General features: G+C 54.4%; 3 protein-coding genes across 4 annotated transcripts; 2 read left to right on the forward strand and 1 right to left on the reverse strand.

Annotated features, from left to right (window-relative positions):
• Nucleotides 1-498: 498 nt before the first annotated feature.
• LOC120689973 (xyloglucan galactosyltransferase KATAMARI1 homolog) lies at nucleotides 499-2,641 on the forward strand. Its single transcript, XM_039972475.1, has one exon. The coding sequence runs from the start codon at nucleotides 871-873 to the stop codon at nucleotides 2,488-2,490; it is 1,620 nt and encodes a 539-aa protein (XP_039828409.1). The 5' UTR covers nucleotides 499-870; the 3' UTR covers nucleotides 2,491-2,641.
• Nucleotides 2,642-10,473: 7,832 nt separating this feature from the next.
• LOC120689974 (pentatricopeptide repeat-containing protein At3g49710-like) lies at nucleotides 10,474-11,696 on the forward strand. The gene has a single exon (XM_039972476.1). It carries the CDS (start codon nucleotides 10,551-10,553, stop codon nucleotides 11,472-11,474), a length of 924 nt encoding a protein of 307 aa, XP_039828410.1. The 5' UTR covers nucleotides 10,474-10,550; the 3' UTR covers nucleotides 11,475-11,696.
• Nucleotides 11,697-13,418: 1,722 nt separating this feature from the next.
• Nucleotides 13,419-16,275, reverse strand: LOC120689975 (BTB/POZ domain-containing protein At5g66560-like). Of its 2 annotated transcripts, XM_039972479.1 has the most exons (5): nucleotides 16,031-16,268; nucleotides 15,854-15,923; nucleotides 14,340-15,671; nucleotides 13,850-14,244; nucleotides 13,419-13,816 (listed from the first exon to the last, which is right to left on the reverse strand). In XM_039972479.1, exons 1-5 carry the CDS (start codon nucleotides 16,129-16,131, stop codon nucleotides 13,699-13,701), a joined length of 2,016 nt encoding a protein of 671 aa, XP_039828413.1. In that variant the 5' UTR covers nucleotides 16,132-16,268; the 3' UTR covers nucleotides 13,419-13,698. The 2 variants fall into 2 exon arrangements, with proteins under 2 accessions (XP_039828413.1, XP_039828411.1); XM_039972477.1 differs by having other exon boundaries at nucleotides 13,419-14,244; nucleotides 16,031-16,275.
• Nucleotides 16,276-17,012: the final 737 nt, after the last annotated feature.

Consider the following 17,012-nt stretch of genomic DNA (forward strand, 5'->3'; position numbering starts at 1 on the left):
TCCAAATAATCATCAACAGCTAAGGCAATACAAACCACCACACAGGACGTAAGGTATTACGCAACTCGCGGCCCGAACCTGTCTAAATATTTGTGTTTCTTATACCATCGAGTTCCAGAGCAGTCGATCCTACTTACAAACCTTACTGCTAAGGATATCTCTGAGCAGGATTGGCATTAAACACCGACACATATCCGGCTCATGATCAGGTATAGTATGCAGAACCTCGTCAGTTGTCGTTGGATCATCAGACCTCGAGGGGCCGAGGGGAAGCAAACCAAACGCTGAATGCTTGAGTTGCACGTTGCACCGCGATGCAGCTGCCAGCGAGTCGCGAGCGCGGCGCTCTCCGATGTCCGTTCCTCCGTTGCTTCAGCGTCACGCGGTCCGGCCGGCGCGGCGGAGTCACGGCTCCGGCCTCCGGGGCTCGCGCGCGCCGATGCCATATTGCCAGGGCACCCTGCTCCCTGCACGGGCTGCGCTCGGAGATGCGAGCAGCGACGCAATCCAACGCTCGATCCCCGACGACTGGGCACTGTGCAGGCCTTGACTGATTAATGCTCAGCATTAATAACTCCTGATCTCGATCCTCCTGCAAGCCCTCGCGATGCTGATCATGGCCAGCGATCTGCCCAATGCGTCGCCGAGACGCGGATCTCCAGTCAATTCTTTTTCTTTTTGCCCCCCGCTAGCTGCAGCCTGCAGCTAGCGGTCTCCTCCCGCCATTCCATTCGATTCTCGCATCTGCTCTGCTGCAGCTCAACTCTGGGCACGCACCGGCCAAACGCCTCCGCACGCGTTGCCATTTCGGGGCTCCCGCATGCGGCCTTAAACCACACACCCGCCACGGCACGGCGTAGCAGCAGCAGCATGGAGAGGGTCGGCGCCCACGGCGGCAAGCGGTGGCTGCCACGCCTCCTCTTGCTCGCCGCCCTCTCGTGGCTCCTGATGGTCTACCTCCACGCTGCCGTGTTCCACGCCCCGGCCGTAAGCGCGCCGCCGCACACGTCCCTCGTCGCCGTCGCGTCGGACCGCGAGGACGGCCGCCGCTTCCTCCTCCGCCAAGAAGAGCAGCTCAAGAAGATCGCGTCCGCGTCGGCGTCCGCGTCCGCCAGCGCGCTACCGGTGGCGGCAGGGGAGGAGCGGCGGCGCCCGCGCGGAGTCGGCGGGGGCGACGCCTGCCGCGGGCGGTACGTGTACATCCACGACTTGCCGCCGCGGTTCAACGCCGACATCATCCGCAACTGCCGAAAGACCGAGGACCACTGGGCGGACATGTGCCGGTTCCTGAGGAACGACGGCCTCGGCCGGCCGCTCGCCGACCGCATCGACGGCGTCATCAAGAGCGAGGCCGGGTGGTACGACACGCACCAGTTCGCGCTCGACGCCATCTTCCACAACCGGATGAAGCAGTACGAGTGCCTGACCAGCGACTCCGCCGAGGCCTCCGCCGTGTTCGTCCCCTTCTACGCCGGCTTCGACTTCGTCCGCTACCACTGGGGCTACGACAACGCCACCAGGGACGCCGCGTCGGTGGACCTGACGGAGTGGCTCATGGCGCGCCCCGAGTGGCGGCGCATGGGCGGGCGCGACCACTTCCTCGTCGCCGGGCGGACGGGGTGGGATTTCCGCAGGAGCAACAACGTCGACCCGGACTGGGGCAACGACCTCCTCGTCATGCCCGCCGGCCAGAACATGTCGGTGCTCGTGCTCGAGTCCGCGATGCTGCACGGCAGCGACTACCCCGTGCCGTACCCGACCTACTTCCACCCCAGGTCGGACGCCGACGTGCTCCGGTGGCAGGACAGGGTGCGCGGCCAGCGGCGGACGTGGCTCATGGCGTTCGTGGGCGCGCCACGGCCCGACGTCCCCATCAACATCCGGGTCCGGGACCACGTCATCGCGCAGTGCAAGGCGTCCAGCGCCTGCACCATGCTGGGCTGCGCGCGCGCCACCGGGAGCACCCAGTGCCACACCCCCGGCAACATCATGCGCCTGTTCCAGAAGACCGTCTTCTGCCTGCAGCCGCCCGGCGACACCTGCACGCGGCGGTCGGCGTTCGACTCCATGGTGGCCGGCTGCATCCCGGTGTTCTTCCACACGGGGTCGGCGTACAAGCAGTACCGGTGGCACCTCCCCGACGACCACCACAAGTACTCGGTGTACATCCCGGACGCCGACGTCCGGCAGCGGAACGTGAGCATCGAGGCCGTCCTCCGGGCGATCCCTCAGGCCACGGTGGAGCGGATGCGGGAGGAGGTGATCCGGCTCATCCCGAGGGTTTTGTACGCGGACCCCAGGTCGAGGCTGGAGACTCTCAAGGACGCGGTGGACATCGCCGTCGAGGGGATCCTTCGCACGGTGGCGCGGATCAGGGATGGCGAGTACGTCGACAGCGGCGGGCCGGTCACCGAGGACCCTCCGAACCTGTTCTCTTCGACGGAGTCGAGATTCCGGCCGAAACAATCGGTGCAGGCGGCCGATCAATAGCTCTGTCGCCGTAACCAGGAAAACAGGTGCAGAATAGTGGATTCATTAGCTGATTACTGATAGATAATAGTTGAAAAAAAAGAAATAGCCCATATTTTTCGCCCTAGGTTTCAAACCTGTGATTCATATTCGAATATACAAGATTAATTGTTGTCTACATCTGAGTTCTCATTTTTGCCAGTTAACAAAATCGAGCAGTTCAGTAGCTCAAAATCGCAAGATGCGTGTCTCGCTTGCGCCTAACGTGGAACCTCGTTGATCTGCCAGCAGTCTTCTCCATATGGTTCCGCAATATTGTGATTTTATACACTGGCAATATCGTTAAACCACAGACTAGCTATTGTAAAAACTACTCCCTCCAATGATAAATATTGTTAGTTTTTATATGACTGAACAAAACTGCAAGCAAAACCATCACTTAGTTTTGACCAGAGTGAATGCATGAAATCCAAGACTAGTTGTAGAATCTGACATTCCGATCCTTTGAACAATTGAGACTATTCTCAGAGTTCAATTATCAAACCTTAATAATCGATCCAAGACTAATTGCAATTCGATTATCAAACCTTGAGGGGCAAGCAAACTCAATGCTTCTGCTGCCAGGCTTCATAACAGTTCATATTGCTGCGCGAACATGTCCAAAAAATATCTCCATTTGCACTTGGAGTAAATTCTCGGAATATCATTGAAAAATATAACTCATTCCTTGTGTGTCACGGAATGACATGATGGGGATTTTTTAAAACTAAAAATCTCCAATAACACATAAGAGATGAGTATAATTTCCAGTGGCATAGAGGAAATTGACTCTTGCACTTGCCCAGGCCCCGCCGGCCGCGCGCGTCGGCTTTCGTTCAGCTTCAGGGCTCTGGGCAGCGTCACGTTTGCCAGTGCCACCCATGACCCTGGCCGGCTGGCCCTGCACCTACAGGCCCCTGCACGGCACGCGCTCGAAGGATGCCAAGAGGCGGGAGGGCGTCCTCGACGGCGCGGCGACGCGTTCCGACGCTCGATCGCGCGCGCCCCGAAGACCGAGCGAGCGGGCCTGATTAATGCCCGCCATTATTACTCTTGATCCACGATCCACAAAGGAATTTTTAATAACCCCGCGTCAACTCTTCAAGCAGCGCGACGGCAGTGCAGCCCCCCTCGCGATGCTATTGTTCCATTCGTCGGGAATTTTATTCTTCACATGAACTTGAATTCCTGAATTTTCAGCATATTCCAGAGGAAGATAACACATCCATCACATATTCCAATTGCATCTTTGATTTGATCGCTTCACAATTGCCCTTTGAGCGCTGCTGAAGTGTATGGTATTTGCACCCATTTCTGTCATAATCTGCAGAGGCCTGCTGTTGCAGTTGCACTGAAATTGGCATTGAATGATTGAAGCAAATTTTGGATCCTCTACTACAGCAACACAGATCAGAATATTGAGTCCACTAGGCCTTGCAATTCAACAAATATGAGGATATAAGCGCATTTTTTTTAAATATTTTTAAAAAATAAAAATTTCAAAAATATATGTCCGTTTTGAAATATTTCAAAAATACCCCCGGTCGCCCCTCATAGGGCGACAGGCCTTAAGTGTATTTTTTTCTTCAAATTCGCAATGAGGTCCCTGGAAAAAAAGGCTTTGTCGCCCCCCCCCCCCTCAGGCGACCGCTGGGCCCAGCCCACGGGCGCGGCAGGGGAGCCTGTCGACCCCCCCCCCCCCCGCGGGCGACAGGGGGGGCCTGTCGCCCCCCCCCCCTCGAGCGACCGGGGTATCACCCCCTATATAAGCTCCAACCCTCCCCTTCCCTCCTCATTTGAGCCCGAAAATTCCACCAAAAATCTAGAAAAAAATAGAGGAGTGAGGAGAAGGAAAGCGGCGAAGCCCTGCCGGATTCAGCATTTGTGATCTGCAGGTTAGTACATTTAGTTTATATATTGTTATATTTAAGTATGAGTAATTTAAGTAGGGGTGAGTAATTTAATTTAATTAGTGCTATAGTAAAACCATTTAAGTAGGAGTTTAATGATATTTTAGTTTGTAGTTACGTAGTAGTAAATTAGTTTAGAAAATTAGTTCTACGCATTTATTATAACAATTGCAGTACTATTAGAGACGTGTTTATAAATTAATTATAATTTAGAATAGAATTTGGCATATGCAGTATAGAATTTGAGTGTCATCACGTAGTTATGAATACTTATACGTTGTAGTTGAATTTCATACTTAGTTTTTACGGATTATTGAATAAGGTAGTGAAGTAAAGAGTATAACTCGATAAGTATTATGTGAGATACAGATATGTCGAGCAAGATGCAGTTTCAAGTATTTTATGGTGAATACAATGTTATGTATGGGCCAAATGGAGTAGATCTTTCTGCCTTTAAGCGCACATCTAGCGGCATAGATAAACCTCTGGAAAGGAGTTTTGGTTCCATATGTAAGTGGCTGCAGCGTGGGTTCCATGTTGATCCGTTGACACATGTGATCACTGTACAGTCTCTTGTTAATTGGGAGGTAGAAAGTGAATTATGGGAATTGATGATGATACACAGCACTGATGACTGGCAGAAGTACATGCAAGCAGCTCTAGAGTGTGGGTGGCCTCTGGCCATTCTTGTTCAAATCCGGGAGAAGACACAAAATGAAATCCAACATTGTGCAGATCAAGGAACTCCGAGTATTCAAAGAGAGACCAATTATGTTGAGCAAGATGAGTCAGAAGACACAGGGAACCAAAACATGGGACCACAGGACCTTGCTGATGAGGGAGAGAGAATACATAGCATTGTGGACGAGATGGAGGCAGAAGACCAAACCGCAATAGAGATGGAAGAATATGAGGGCCCATCTGATGACGAGCAGTACTCATTGCCAAAAGAGTGGAAGGACCATAGTTTTGGCAGTCATGTCGCAGAAGATGTACGAAATCATGAGTGGGAGTACAGAGGGAATGAGGTAGTGCAAGGTGCAACATATCCAAACATTGAAGCCGTAAAAGATGCTGTGAGACTATGGGCAATATCATTGAAACGAGAATTCAGAGTCGTAAAGTTTGGTAGTAAAAAATATGAGGTGAAGTGTGTGAATGATGGATGTCCATGGCGAGTACATGCATTCAAGGGAAAATGGAAGTCCAACTGGAAATGTTCCATTGTCACATAGCACACTTGTTTACTGTCAGAATTTCTTCCCTCGCATCGCAATATATCATGCGACTTTGTTGCAAAGCAAATGTATGGGTTTATTATGGACAACATTAATTATGAGCCAAAAATGATTGTTCGACACATTGAGCAGACTTACCAGTACACCATCAGTTATTTGAAGGCATGGAGGGCTAAACAAAAGGTGTTGGAGATGCGGTTCGGCACATACGAGGCTTCATATGATAACCTACCTCGTATGTTATCCCAGGTTGCTGCTAGAAATCCTGGAAGCTTTTATGACACATACCTCGTACCAGCCGTGACTAGGGGACAAAGAATTATGCAACGAGCCTTCTTTTGCATAGGTGCTTGTGTTAGAGCATTTCAGTTTTGTCTTTCGGTGATTTGTATTGATGGCACATTTTTGACTGGAAGGTATAAAGTTCAGATACTCACCGCAATCGGTGTAGATTACAACAACCAAATAGTTCCGCTCGCATTTGCATTTGTTGAGAATGAGAACATAGACAGTTGGTATTGGTTCCTTGAACGAGTGAAGATTCATGTTGTTGCTGCACGCCCAGATGTGTGCCTTATTAGTGATAGGCATGCAGGTATCCTGCAATCAATACTGAAATTGCAATGTGGAACTGCGACAACGCCTCCATTGTGACCCGATGTCCAAAACAGGTGGTGCATTAGGCATATGGGTGCAAACATCTATGAGCACTTCAAGAACAAGGATCTTAAGAACCTGTTTAAGAGGTTGTGCACCCAAAATCAACAGAGAAAATTCAATGCATTATGGCAGATGCTTGATCAGTTGACTGCAGAGCTAGTGAAGGTAAGGGCATCAGGAGCAGGCACGAGTCAGGCTGCAGAGGCTAGGGATTCAATTGAGAAGCCATTTTCACACTGGATTCGAGGTGCACCTAAGGAGAAATGGTCATTCCTTTATGATACCAACGGAATACGGTATGGTATTCAGACAACGAACCATGCAGAGTGTTTCAATATGGTTATACGTTCTTGTCGTGCCTTTCCTCTTGTGGGAATTGTTGAGTTCATCATGTATGGGTGCATGAAGTATTTCAGAGAGCGTTACACGGCTGCAAGCATAAACATCAGCAACCCCCAAATTTAGTTTTGCAAAAGAGTGACACAATATATGCAAGAGAAGATTCAAAAGGCCAAACTGCACCGCATCATATCGACAGGTACAATGGAGTATAGATTTGAGGTTCTATGCAAGGATAGAACTGGTCGTGGTATCCGTAGAGATAGGGTGGTACAGGAGAGTTTGATTACAGTTGATGGCCAACCCTTCTGCTCCTGCATGAAGCCTAAGTTATTGCATTTGCCATGCTCCCATCTCATTGCGGCATGTGCTGAGTCTGCGTTGCAGCCAGGAGTTTTTGTTTCACCGTACTTCAGCAAGGAAGCAGCTGTATCCACCTGGGGACATGAGGTATACGGGATTGGAATTGTGGGGCCTTTCACTCAGGATAATGAGAATAAGATGTTTGTTCCTAATCCAGCCACTAAGAAAGTTAAAGGCCGCCGTCAGACACGTCGTATTCGGAATGGTATGGACGAGTCGGAAGCAAGCAAGGCACAAAAGCGTTGCAGCCAATGTGGAGCATTGGGTCACAACTATAAAAAATGTCCTCAGAATGCACTTCACGATGCTGCTGACGTCGGTCCTTCCGGAAATCTCAGAGATGGAGCACCTCCTATGTTCAGACGAGCATCGCGCGAGAATTGCTCGTGGAAGGCATTCGGTGTCATGATCCAAAATTTTATTTCATTATTTGTAATTTGTAGTAATGAAATATTACAGATATGTAATGAACTATTATTGTACCTATATGTCCAGTTTGTATGAAATATATATTTACCTATGTGTTCTCATATATTTTTGAATGCAGGTATGGAGATGGACTCCTTGCTAGACCCAGTGATCGACTCGAGCCACAGGTCTTACTTTGCAGCTGTTGAGCACCGAGCCCTAGAGGTGCTACGTCCTCGTCCACCCGGGGAGGCGATCTCTATACACCACGATTGGTGTGACCGGTATGTAATGAAATATTATTGTTTATCACTTATGTATTCGTCGGTATTCCTTTGTTTCGACAATTTTGTTTATTTTCAGGTTACGTGAGGCCGGTCTACTGACTCTGAGCCGTCTTGTCGAGGTTGGGCCTATTCAGCTCGTTGACAGATGGAGGCCGGAGACACACACGTTCCACCTCCCGTGTGGGGAGATGACTCCTACGCTGCAGGACGTGGCCTACCTCCTCAGCCTCCCTATCGTCGGGGAGGCTGTAGGTCCGCGTGTGGTGGCGGCCTCGTGGAAGGATGAGCTGGAGGCCCGTTTTGCCCTGGTTGACCGCGTGGAAAAAGCAGGTCCGATCAACCCGCACCCGCGAGCAGCAGGTCCTTCGAAGACCTGGTTCCTACAGTTTACAGTACGTATTCATTCCATATATAAATTTAATTGTTACAATTCACATGTTCCATTGACAGTTGAAACCATTAATCTTAATTGTTTATGCAGCCTGCCCTGTTGGCTGCGGATGCAGACGAGTACAGTGTGACCAGATCGCTGGATGCGTACCTACTTTGGTTGTTTGGTTACATCATGTTCAACAACACTCATGGCAACTCGGTGGATATGATTCTCCTTCCGTATGTACGGGAGATTGCGGATGGGGACGAGCACTTGATCCATCCAACAGGACCACACACAGACAGCTCCTTTAGGGCTTACCTCACCTGGTACTTACCCCGGACTCGGGCTCGTCTGGTTTTTGTTGACACTCACCCGCAGCCACACCAGGCGAGGCCTCAGGATGGCTATGGCCGGCACCACGTGGAGTCACTAGCTGGTGCGGTGAGTCTCTTGATCATATTTGTATATATATGTATATATATATATATATATATATATATATATATATATATATATATATATATATATAATCATATTCATAAGATAATTCATGTGTTTGTAACTGTACCTTTACTAAATTGATGCAGCTTCGCCTTTGCAACATGATGGAGACGGACTACTCGACTTACTTGACGAGGGTACGTGCCGGATCCCCAATGACCCAGTTTGAGCAGACAGAGGCATGGTCGAGGCAGCGTGATCAGTTGCGTCAGGTAGTGCACAACTTCGGAAGCCGTGTGCAGTACGAAGACAGCCACGGGTCGTCTCAGGCCTCGTCGTCGTTCCCGTGTCCGTCGACCGTGCACGGGCCGACGTCGCAGTTCTTCCCAAGTGCAGGTAACGTACATATCTCTTTAAAATTACATCAAGTGTTCCTACATATTTACTAATATCACATACAGGATACGATCCAGCTACTGCGTTCGGCCATACTGGAATGTTTAGAGGGACAACACCAGTTGGCGGACCGTATCCAGGGATGGTACCGGGGCCACAGATACCGGCCTACACAGGTTAGTTTATGTTTCGTATTTCGGTTTCTACGTGTCATGATGAAATATACGAGCGTACGCTAACATCCACATTTTTTGCGTAGGATTCTACCCCCATGCGGGCGCCGGACCTTCTTCTTCCTCCTTTCGACCAGATAACGAGACCTTCACCTTAGACGACTTCGACAGCTTGAGTCCAGAAGAGCCTGCCGCGCAAGGTGAACCCGATGTCTTGGGGTATTCACAGCTAGAAGGAGCACCACTTGGGATCTCTCAGCAGCAGACACCACAGCCCCTTGCGCGTCCTGAGCGACAGGTGAGGTCTCCGGATGTTCTCATCTACTCCGAGGGCCATGTCCGTGCCCAGCAGAGGGCTAAGAGGGTCCGACGCCCTAGGGGTGGTTAGATATATCTGATGTTTGTATCTCTGATGTTTATTTGTAATGAGATAGCTGTGGACCGCTTATTTGTATCCGATGTTTATAATTGTCCTAGTTTACTTGTCATTTGTTTCTATTCATACTATTGATGTGAACTTATTATGTTTGTGGGTTCCATAATGCTCGTGAAATAAGGGAAGTTCTTGCGATTTTTTCCCGTGATTTAATGAAGGACAAGTTAGGTGGGGTAGGAGTTAGCGGCCGAGATCCTGCCGACGATGATAACGACTACACGCTCGAATAGCTCAAAATAGGAACCATAGTGTATCTAGCTGCGAGTACGAGATCACAGGTTGCCACTGCTCAGCACGGCGATGCACGGGTTTCCCAAATGTGGCATTCTTTGTCCAGACATACGTGACCCAATAGCAGTGCCCTTCCACCATTTCAAAAAGTACGCAATTCGGGGGCAGAGCTTCGCCGTTTTTCTTCTTCTCACCCCTCTCTTTTTTTCTGAATTTTTAGGCTCAAATGACAAAGGAAATGGCGGCATATGACAGGCTCAAATGACAAAGGGAATGACGGCATATACAGGCCCGTGTTGCCCCCTACCCCTGTCGCCCCAGGGGTGGGCGACAGGCCCCTGTCGCCCGTTGGGGGGGCGACAGGGTCTTTTTTTTCCCTAGGGACCTCATTGCGAATTTGAAGAAAAAAAATTACACTTAAGGCCTGTCGCCCTATGGGGGGGCGACCGGGGGTATTTTTGAAATATTTCAAAACGGACATATATTTTTGAAATTTTTATTTTTTAAAAAATATAAAAAAGAAAAAAGCGCAGGATATAAGTAGTATGATGGGCCATAGGTTAAAGTAGCAGGCTTTCCAACGCCCAGTCAGCAGAGCCCAGCCCACCTATCGCGGATTCGCGGGTAGTGGGCTAGCGGCCTCTTCTTCCCACTTCGCATATCTTCGTCCTCTCGCCCCCCCCCCCCCCCACCCCCCACCCCACCCCCACCAAAAAAAAGGATATCTGTGCGCTCCCCGTCTCCAGCCAGTCCAACTCCAACAGGCTTCCCACCTCCGGCAACCATGCTGATTTCTCCGGGACTCGCAGCACCGGCGGCCTCTCGCGGCTCCCCCTCTCTCACCACCACCTCGCCCTCAGGTCTCGGAATCCATGGCCGCAGCCGGAGCGGCCTCCACGCACCGGCCGACACGGCTTCTCGCCACCACCGCGACCGGGAGCGCCCGGCGCTCCACTTCGCAAGTCCTGTGGCCTCCGCCTCTTTCGCTAGCACCAGCTCTGCGGAGCCCATCGATGGCCGTCGATTCGACAGCGAGGAGCTCAGGAGGCTGTGCCGAGGACCCAACCCGGAGGCCGCCGTTAAATTGCTCGACCAAATGCTCCGACGAGGCGGAGCCGAGCTCGAGCCCGTAGAGCAAGCCGCGCTCCTCCAGTCCTGCGCCGACGCGCATTCGCTGGCCGTGCTAAGGCGAGCGCACCGCCTGCTCGCTTCCAGTCCCTCGTCCGCGATCCCCGCTCCCATCCTGCACGGGCTCGCCACGATGTACCTCAAGCTCGGCGCCCGCGGCGACGCCAGGCGCGTCCTCGAGGGGCCGCCGCCGCCGCCGCGGAGGGGGAAGGCGGACGAAGACGCGGCGGCGCAGGCGGCGAAGCGGCGGGAGGCGTACGAGAAGGTGCGGGAGCTGCACGAGCAGATCCGCGCGGCGGGGTACGTGCCGGACACACGCCACGTGCTGCACGACGTCGACGAGGGCGCCAAGGCCCGCGCGCTCATGTACCACAGCGAGCGCCTGGCCATCGCGTTCGGGCTGGTGAGCACGCCGCCGGGGACGCTGCTCCGGGTCATGAAGAACCTGCGCATCTGCGGGGACTGCCACAACGCCGTCAAGCTCATCGCCAAGGTCACCGGCCGCGAGATCGTCGTCAGGGACAACAAGCGGTTCCACCATTTCAAGGACGGCGTCTGCTCCTGCGGAGACTACTGGTGAGGATCAGGAGCCTTGCCAACAACTAAATCGATCGCATGAATTCGTCCATTGCCGTAGCTCCCACACTTGACCAAGTTGTAAATTGTAGCACTTGTTAGTGACGAGAGTTGGATGAAACAATTTGTTTGGCCAGTCCGATCGATTGCTAATACGCAATTCAATTGTACAACTTGGGGAAAAAAAGACACAATGCTAGGCAAGGGAAAATCTGAATATACTGTATATACTATACACCCTAGAAACAGCGCCCTCCGAGCGTCTGCCTTTCCGTGAGCCGACGCTTGTCCCGCGATGCCAAAAAAAGAAGAAGAAAAAAGCGCACGGAGAGAGGCGCCCGACGCGGGTCCTAGAATCATCGTCGCCAGCTGCCGCGGGTCGTCGCCTGTGCTGGAGGCCACCGCACAAGGTGTGGCAAGGAGGCGGCGGCAGCGGGTCGGTGAGCGCGGTGGAGGGGAGCTCGAGGAGGAGGGGGCTGCGAGGAGGCGGTGGCGGCCGGCGAGCACATCACGGGCCCGCCAAGCCCATCGGTCGTCGCCGCCGCGCTCCGCTTCGCCCCTGCGCCCCCGCTCCGCCACCGGTGCTTCGCCGGATCCAAGGCCCTCCTCGCTGGATCTAGGGTCCTCCTCGCCGGATCCGGGGCCCTCCTCGCCGGATCGGGGCGCCACTGCTGTGGGGGGGAGAGGGGCGAGAGCAGCCGTCGCTCCGAGCCGCGCCGCCGCCGCCGCAAGTTCCGGAGGAAGGAAGGGATGTGGCTGGGCGCGTGGAGGCTGCCGGCGCCGTGTCCGCCCGAGGGAGGAGCAGATCCGCGCCGGAGAGGGTCTGCCTCCGAGCTCCCCGACGCCGAGCTTCGCTGGGCCCTTGCTCCTCGCCCTGTGCTGCACCGGAGTCGGGGTAGGGGAGGGGCGCCGCCGCCGCCGTTGGGGTAGACGAGGGGCGCCGCCGCCGTTTCTGCCTCCATGTGTGCTCCCCACGATACGATCTCCACCACCAGTAACGCGTTTGCGCTAGCGGTTGAGCCACCGCACACCGGTCGAGCCCCAGGCCGCCCGCTCGCTGGTCGAGCCTCTGTGCACCGGCCTCGCTCTGGGTCCTGGCCGAGCCGTGCGCCGGCCCCGCGCTAGCTCCTGGCCAAGGCCGCGTGCGCCAGGACCTGGGGCTTGCCGTGCTGCTGGAGCCGGGGCCTGGCCAAGCCACCCATCCCTCGCCGGGGCTGAACGCGCCGCAACCCGCCGGGGCCTGGCCGAACCGCTCCAGCTCCTGCCTGGCAGCGCCGCCGCCCGTCGGGGCCCGGCCACGCCGCCACTTCGTCCCACGCGTCCTAGCATGGACGCACGGCGGCCAACGGTGGCGCCCGGCCCACTCCGCCCGCGACTGCGGCCCCTGCTTCCTTCCGCCCGCGCCGTTCCCCAAGCGCTACTCCTGCTCCCGGCCAGAGAGAGAGAGGAGTTGACGGGAGAGGCAAGAGAGGATAAGGCATGGTGAGTGGCTGAGTGCTTCCTCGAGGACATAGAAAGAGACTTTGAATAAATCAAAGCCAAGAAATTATTTTATTCCCGTTGCGTGGTTTTCACTAGAACCAAAGCTGCCATATTAGTTTTAGATTGGGACACCACCTGGAATAGAAAATGAACCTGGCTTTTAATTCCAGATGGTGGCTCCTACCTGTATTAATAGGAGATCTGCCGGTAATGGTTGAAGCCGTAAGGAAGAAGCTCTCCAGGAAGAACCAAACGGATAGAGATCTGTGTGAGGGGATCGGAGAGAGAAAGTTGTGTAGGGACGAGGGAGGGAGAAAAGTTGCTATCGTTGGGCCTATTTGGTAATACAAATCGTCCAAAAACCACACATACAAGTGAAATGCTTTTACTTACTCTTATTTTCTATACACCATGAAAAAGGAGGACTGAGAGCGCCCTGGAGAGAGGAAGTCCGACGCGGGGCATGGATTCAACCGATACGGAACAATCATCCCATTCATATCCTGAGGAGAGGAAGCCCGACGTGGGGCTCATAAGCAACAATCAACCTATTTCCACACCCTCCAGTGTAATTCTCTTCCTGCTCTATATGCATACATAACCATTAAAATACTGACAATTTTGCTCCATATTTCCAAATGGAGGCGGCGTAGCGGGCAATTGACCTAGTTTCACAAATCGAAGCAAAGAATCAAGAGAACAGAACAATGAAGTCTCCAAGCTCTACCATGTGCGGCGGCGAGAGCTCATGGGCTCTGCTCAATGCGTGGCCGGCGAGGCCGTGCCACCACCGTCCGCTGCTGCGACTGGCAGACCTGCGTCGGGAACTTGCACCCAAACCGCTTGGTCACCATCGAGCCCCACCTCCCATCCGCCGCCGCCGACGACGGTGTTCCCCTATCCGTCGCCACCGCCCCGCCTCGCCGGTCCATCTTCTCGATGGCTTTCCTCATGCTCGTGCACTCGCGCTCGAGCTCGTGCACGCGGTTCCGCATGCTGTCCATGTCCAGCCGCAGCATCTGGTTGCCCTGTGTGGCCACGCGCCACGTCCCGCCCCCGTCGCTGTCGCCGCCTTCCTCCCCCGACCCCGCCGCCCCGCCTTCGTTCGCCATGATCGTCCGCGCGATGGCCCTGCGGAGCTGCAGCTGCTCGAAGAAGAGCACCTGCACGACCGTCCGCAGCGGCAGCCGTTCGTTCTGCGCCGCGTGCGTGCACGCCTCCAGCGTCAGCTTGCGCCCGTCCACCACGCCGCTCACCTTCTCCTTCTCCTCTTCGCTCAGCCCTGGATGAGCCTGCGCGAATAGCAGCCAAACAAGCACGCATCAGCACCGACAATGTCTCGCAAGTCTGCAAGCGACAAGGTCACGAGAGTTCGCTGCCCCCTCACCTTGAGGTAGATGTCGACAGCTCGGTAAAGGCCATCGTCGTACACGCGCGCGCCGTCCGGCAACGCCCAGGCGAGGTCGCAGAACTTGTCCGGCTTCAGGTTGGCATCTGTCGCGATCTCCCCCAAGTACGAATCGATCAGCCGCCCCACGGCAAGCATGGCTCGTCGGCAAGCCTCTCTGCCTGGCGTCTCCGCCTCACTGCGCTCGTCCTCATTGACTTCCTCGGCGACGTCGCGGCCTTCCAGGAAGTACCGCACGACGCGCTCGACGCAGTCCACGTCGTAGAGCGTCTCCACGAGGTACGAGTAGCTCGGGATGAGCAGGTCGTCGACGGCGGCGTCCGGCAGCCGCGCGGCGATGCGCCGCTCGAGCATGTCGCGGGATGCCTCTGACGCGTGCAGGATGCTCGCCGTGCGCAGGAGGCCGAAGAGGACGCGCGCCGCGGTGGCGCCCACGGCGGTGCCGGTGTGGGCACTGCTCTTGATGGTTTCCTCGGGGAGGTTGGCAATGACGGTCTCGAGAAGCGCCTTCTGGTCCCCATCCGACGACGGCGGTGCCCCGGCCGCCGTCGCAGCGCCGCCACCGCCGCCGACATGCCGGCCGGTTCGCGACAACCCGGGGATGGACCGCTTGGCGTACGCAATGAGAGCCCCCTCGATAACCTCCGGGCCGACGCCACGCTCCTTCATGGCGGCAATGACACGGGTGAACGTGGCCAGGGACAGATCGGCGAGGTCGTCGAACCAGGTGGCTCCGGCGGCGGCGGCGCTGTTCTTGCGGCGCTGGCGGTCGCTGGCCCTGGCGTCGTCGGCGATGGGCCAGCCAAAGAGCGCCGTGGGCGTGGACGCGGCGGCCTTGGCGGCAATGGCGTCCACGCAGCGGGAGACGAGGCCGAGGCTGTCGGCGAGGGGGAGGAGGCCCTCACAGGACTTGAGCGCGCGGATGGCGTCCCTGGGGTTCCTCAGGACGGTCTGGGATATGAACCGGTCGGCGCGGGAGATGAGGTTGTCGTCCGAGTGGTCGTCGGACATGCCGAGGCGCTCGGCCGCGCAGCGCAGCGGCGCGGCGGTGGCCGGCGTGAGGTCGAGCTTGACGCCGTAGCAGAACTTGGCGGCCAGCTCGAATGCCTCTGCGCCGCCGGGGAACTCCGGGAGGCGGATGCGGTGCACGTCCGCCTCCTCATCCTCCTCCAGCACCACTTCCACTTCCTCCTCCCTGATCTCCCCAGCATCTTCTTCTGGCTCTCCTCCTGTGTCTCTCCGGACTGCCTCGCGTGATTCCTTGTTCGTGATGAGGTCGTGAATCTTCTTGCTCCGTGACATTAACGGGAACTGCAAGAAAGGCACCGGATTTAGCTAGCTTTTGGGATCAATGAGTGACGAATTTCCCACACTTTTCGCAGCTCGAGATTAGGAAATGGACGGCACCAACTCACGGTAGAGGCATCGACAAGAGATGAAACAGAGAATTGAAACAAAAAAAAACTCGTAAAATTGAAGGATTGGAGGCAAACCTTGTGGAGATGGAAGGTCATGTCGCCCACCTCGATCACGACATCGCTGGGCAATCCTGTGGTGCAGAACCTGAAGACCACAGACGCGCAGATCAGATCAGAGATCACAGAACAGCAACAAATCACCAAGCAGGTAAAGGACACAGAAAGCAATTGCTTCACAGAACAGCAAATCACCATGCTTGGCCTTTGGAGCTGGCCACCGCCGGCTGCTGCTGCTGCTGCTCCCGTCCCTCCCCACGAGCCATCTCCCGCGCGGTCTTCCTCCTCCCCTGCATCGAGCAATCCTTTCAAGAGCAGCAACGGGCCCAACGGGGAGGCATTTCTCGGGAGGATGAGCGGCCTGTGCTCGTGGGAATCAGGGAAGGGGAGGAGCTCGCTCGCGAGTCGCAATTTGGTGTCCTACCTATCACGGTGGTGGTGGTGGGGGGGGGGGGGGGGGGGGGGGGGGGAGTAAAGGATTCCCAAGTGGGGAAGACGAAGACAAGATGGCTTTTTTGGTTTTTTGAACACCGTCGCGGCGTCGCGCTTGCCGCACAAGCACGTATCCTCCATTAGGCCTTCTTTATTCTGGCGAAAAAAAAAATTCGTTGGAATTTTACTAATTTGAAGTACTAAATGAAATATATTTATAAAAAATTTTGCACAGATGGATTATAAATCGCGAGACGAATCTAATTATGGTAATTAATCAATAATTAGCGGACGGTTACTGTAGCATTACTGTTGCAAAATCATAGATTAAGTAGGCTCATTAGATTCATCTCGCGATTTACAGCCCATCTATGCAAAAAGTTTTGTAAATAGATTTCATTTAGTACTCCATACATGTATCAAAATATTCGATGTGACGGTTTTTTTTGTGTTTACGGATTTATGGGGTCGGAACTAAACAGGGCCTCGATCCTTTCATCCTCTGTTTATCCAACCGTTCGTAATCGCTTTCTCGTTGTTTAACCACGTACAGTCCCTCACTGTAAGATCGCCTCTCATGATCCTGTTCATGGTCTCATGTTCTGCAAAAAAAAGAGAGAGGAATGGCCCTTGTTCTACCGAACCAATTCACACACGTCCTGACCAGGTCATATTCGAAATTGCTCCAAACATCTCAAAGTACAAAACAAGCGCTGTGTTAGTTTGGCTGTGGTTGATGGCTGGT

The sequence above is a fragment of the Panicum virgatum genome, chromosome 9N (assembly GCF_016808335.1).
Source record: "Panicum virgatum strain AP13 chromosome 9N, P.virgatum_v5, whole genome shotgun sequence".
Lineage (NCBI taxonomy): Eukaryota > Viridiplantae > Streptophyta > Magnoliopsida > Poales > Poaceae > Panicum > Panicum virgatum.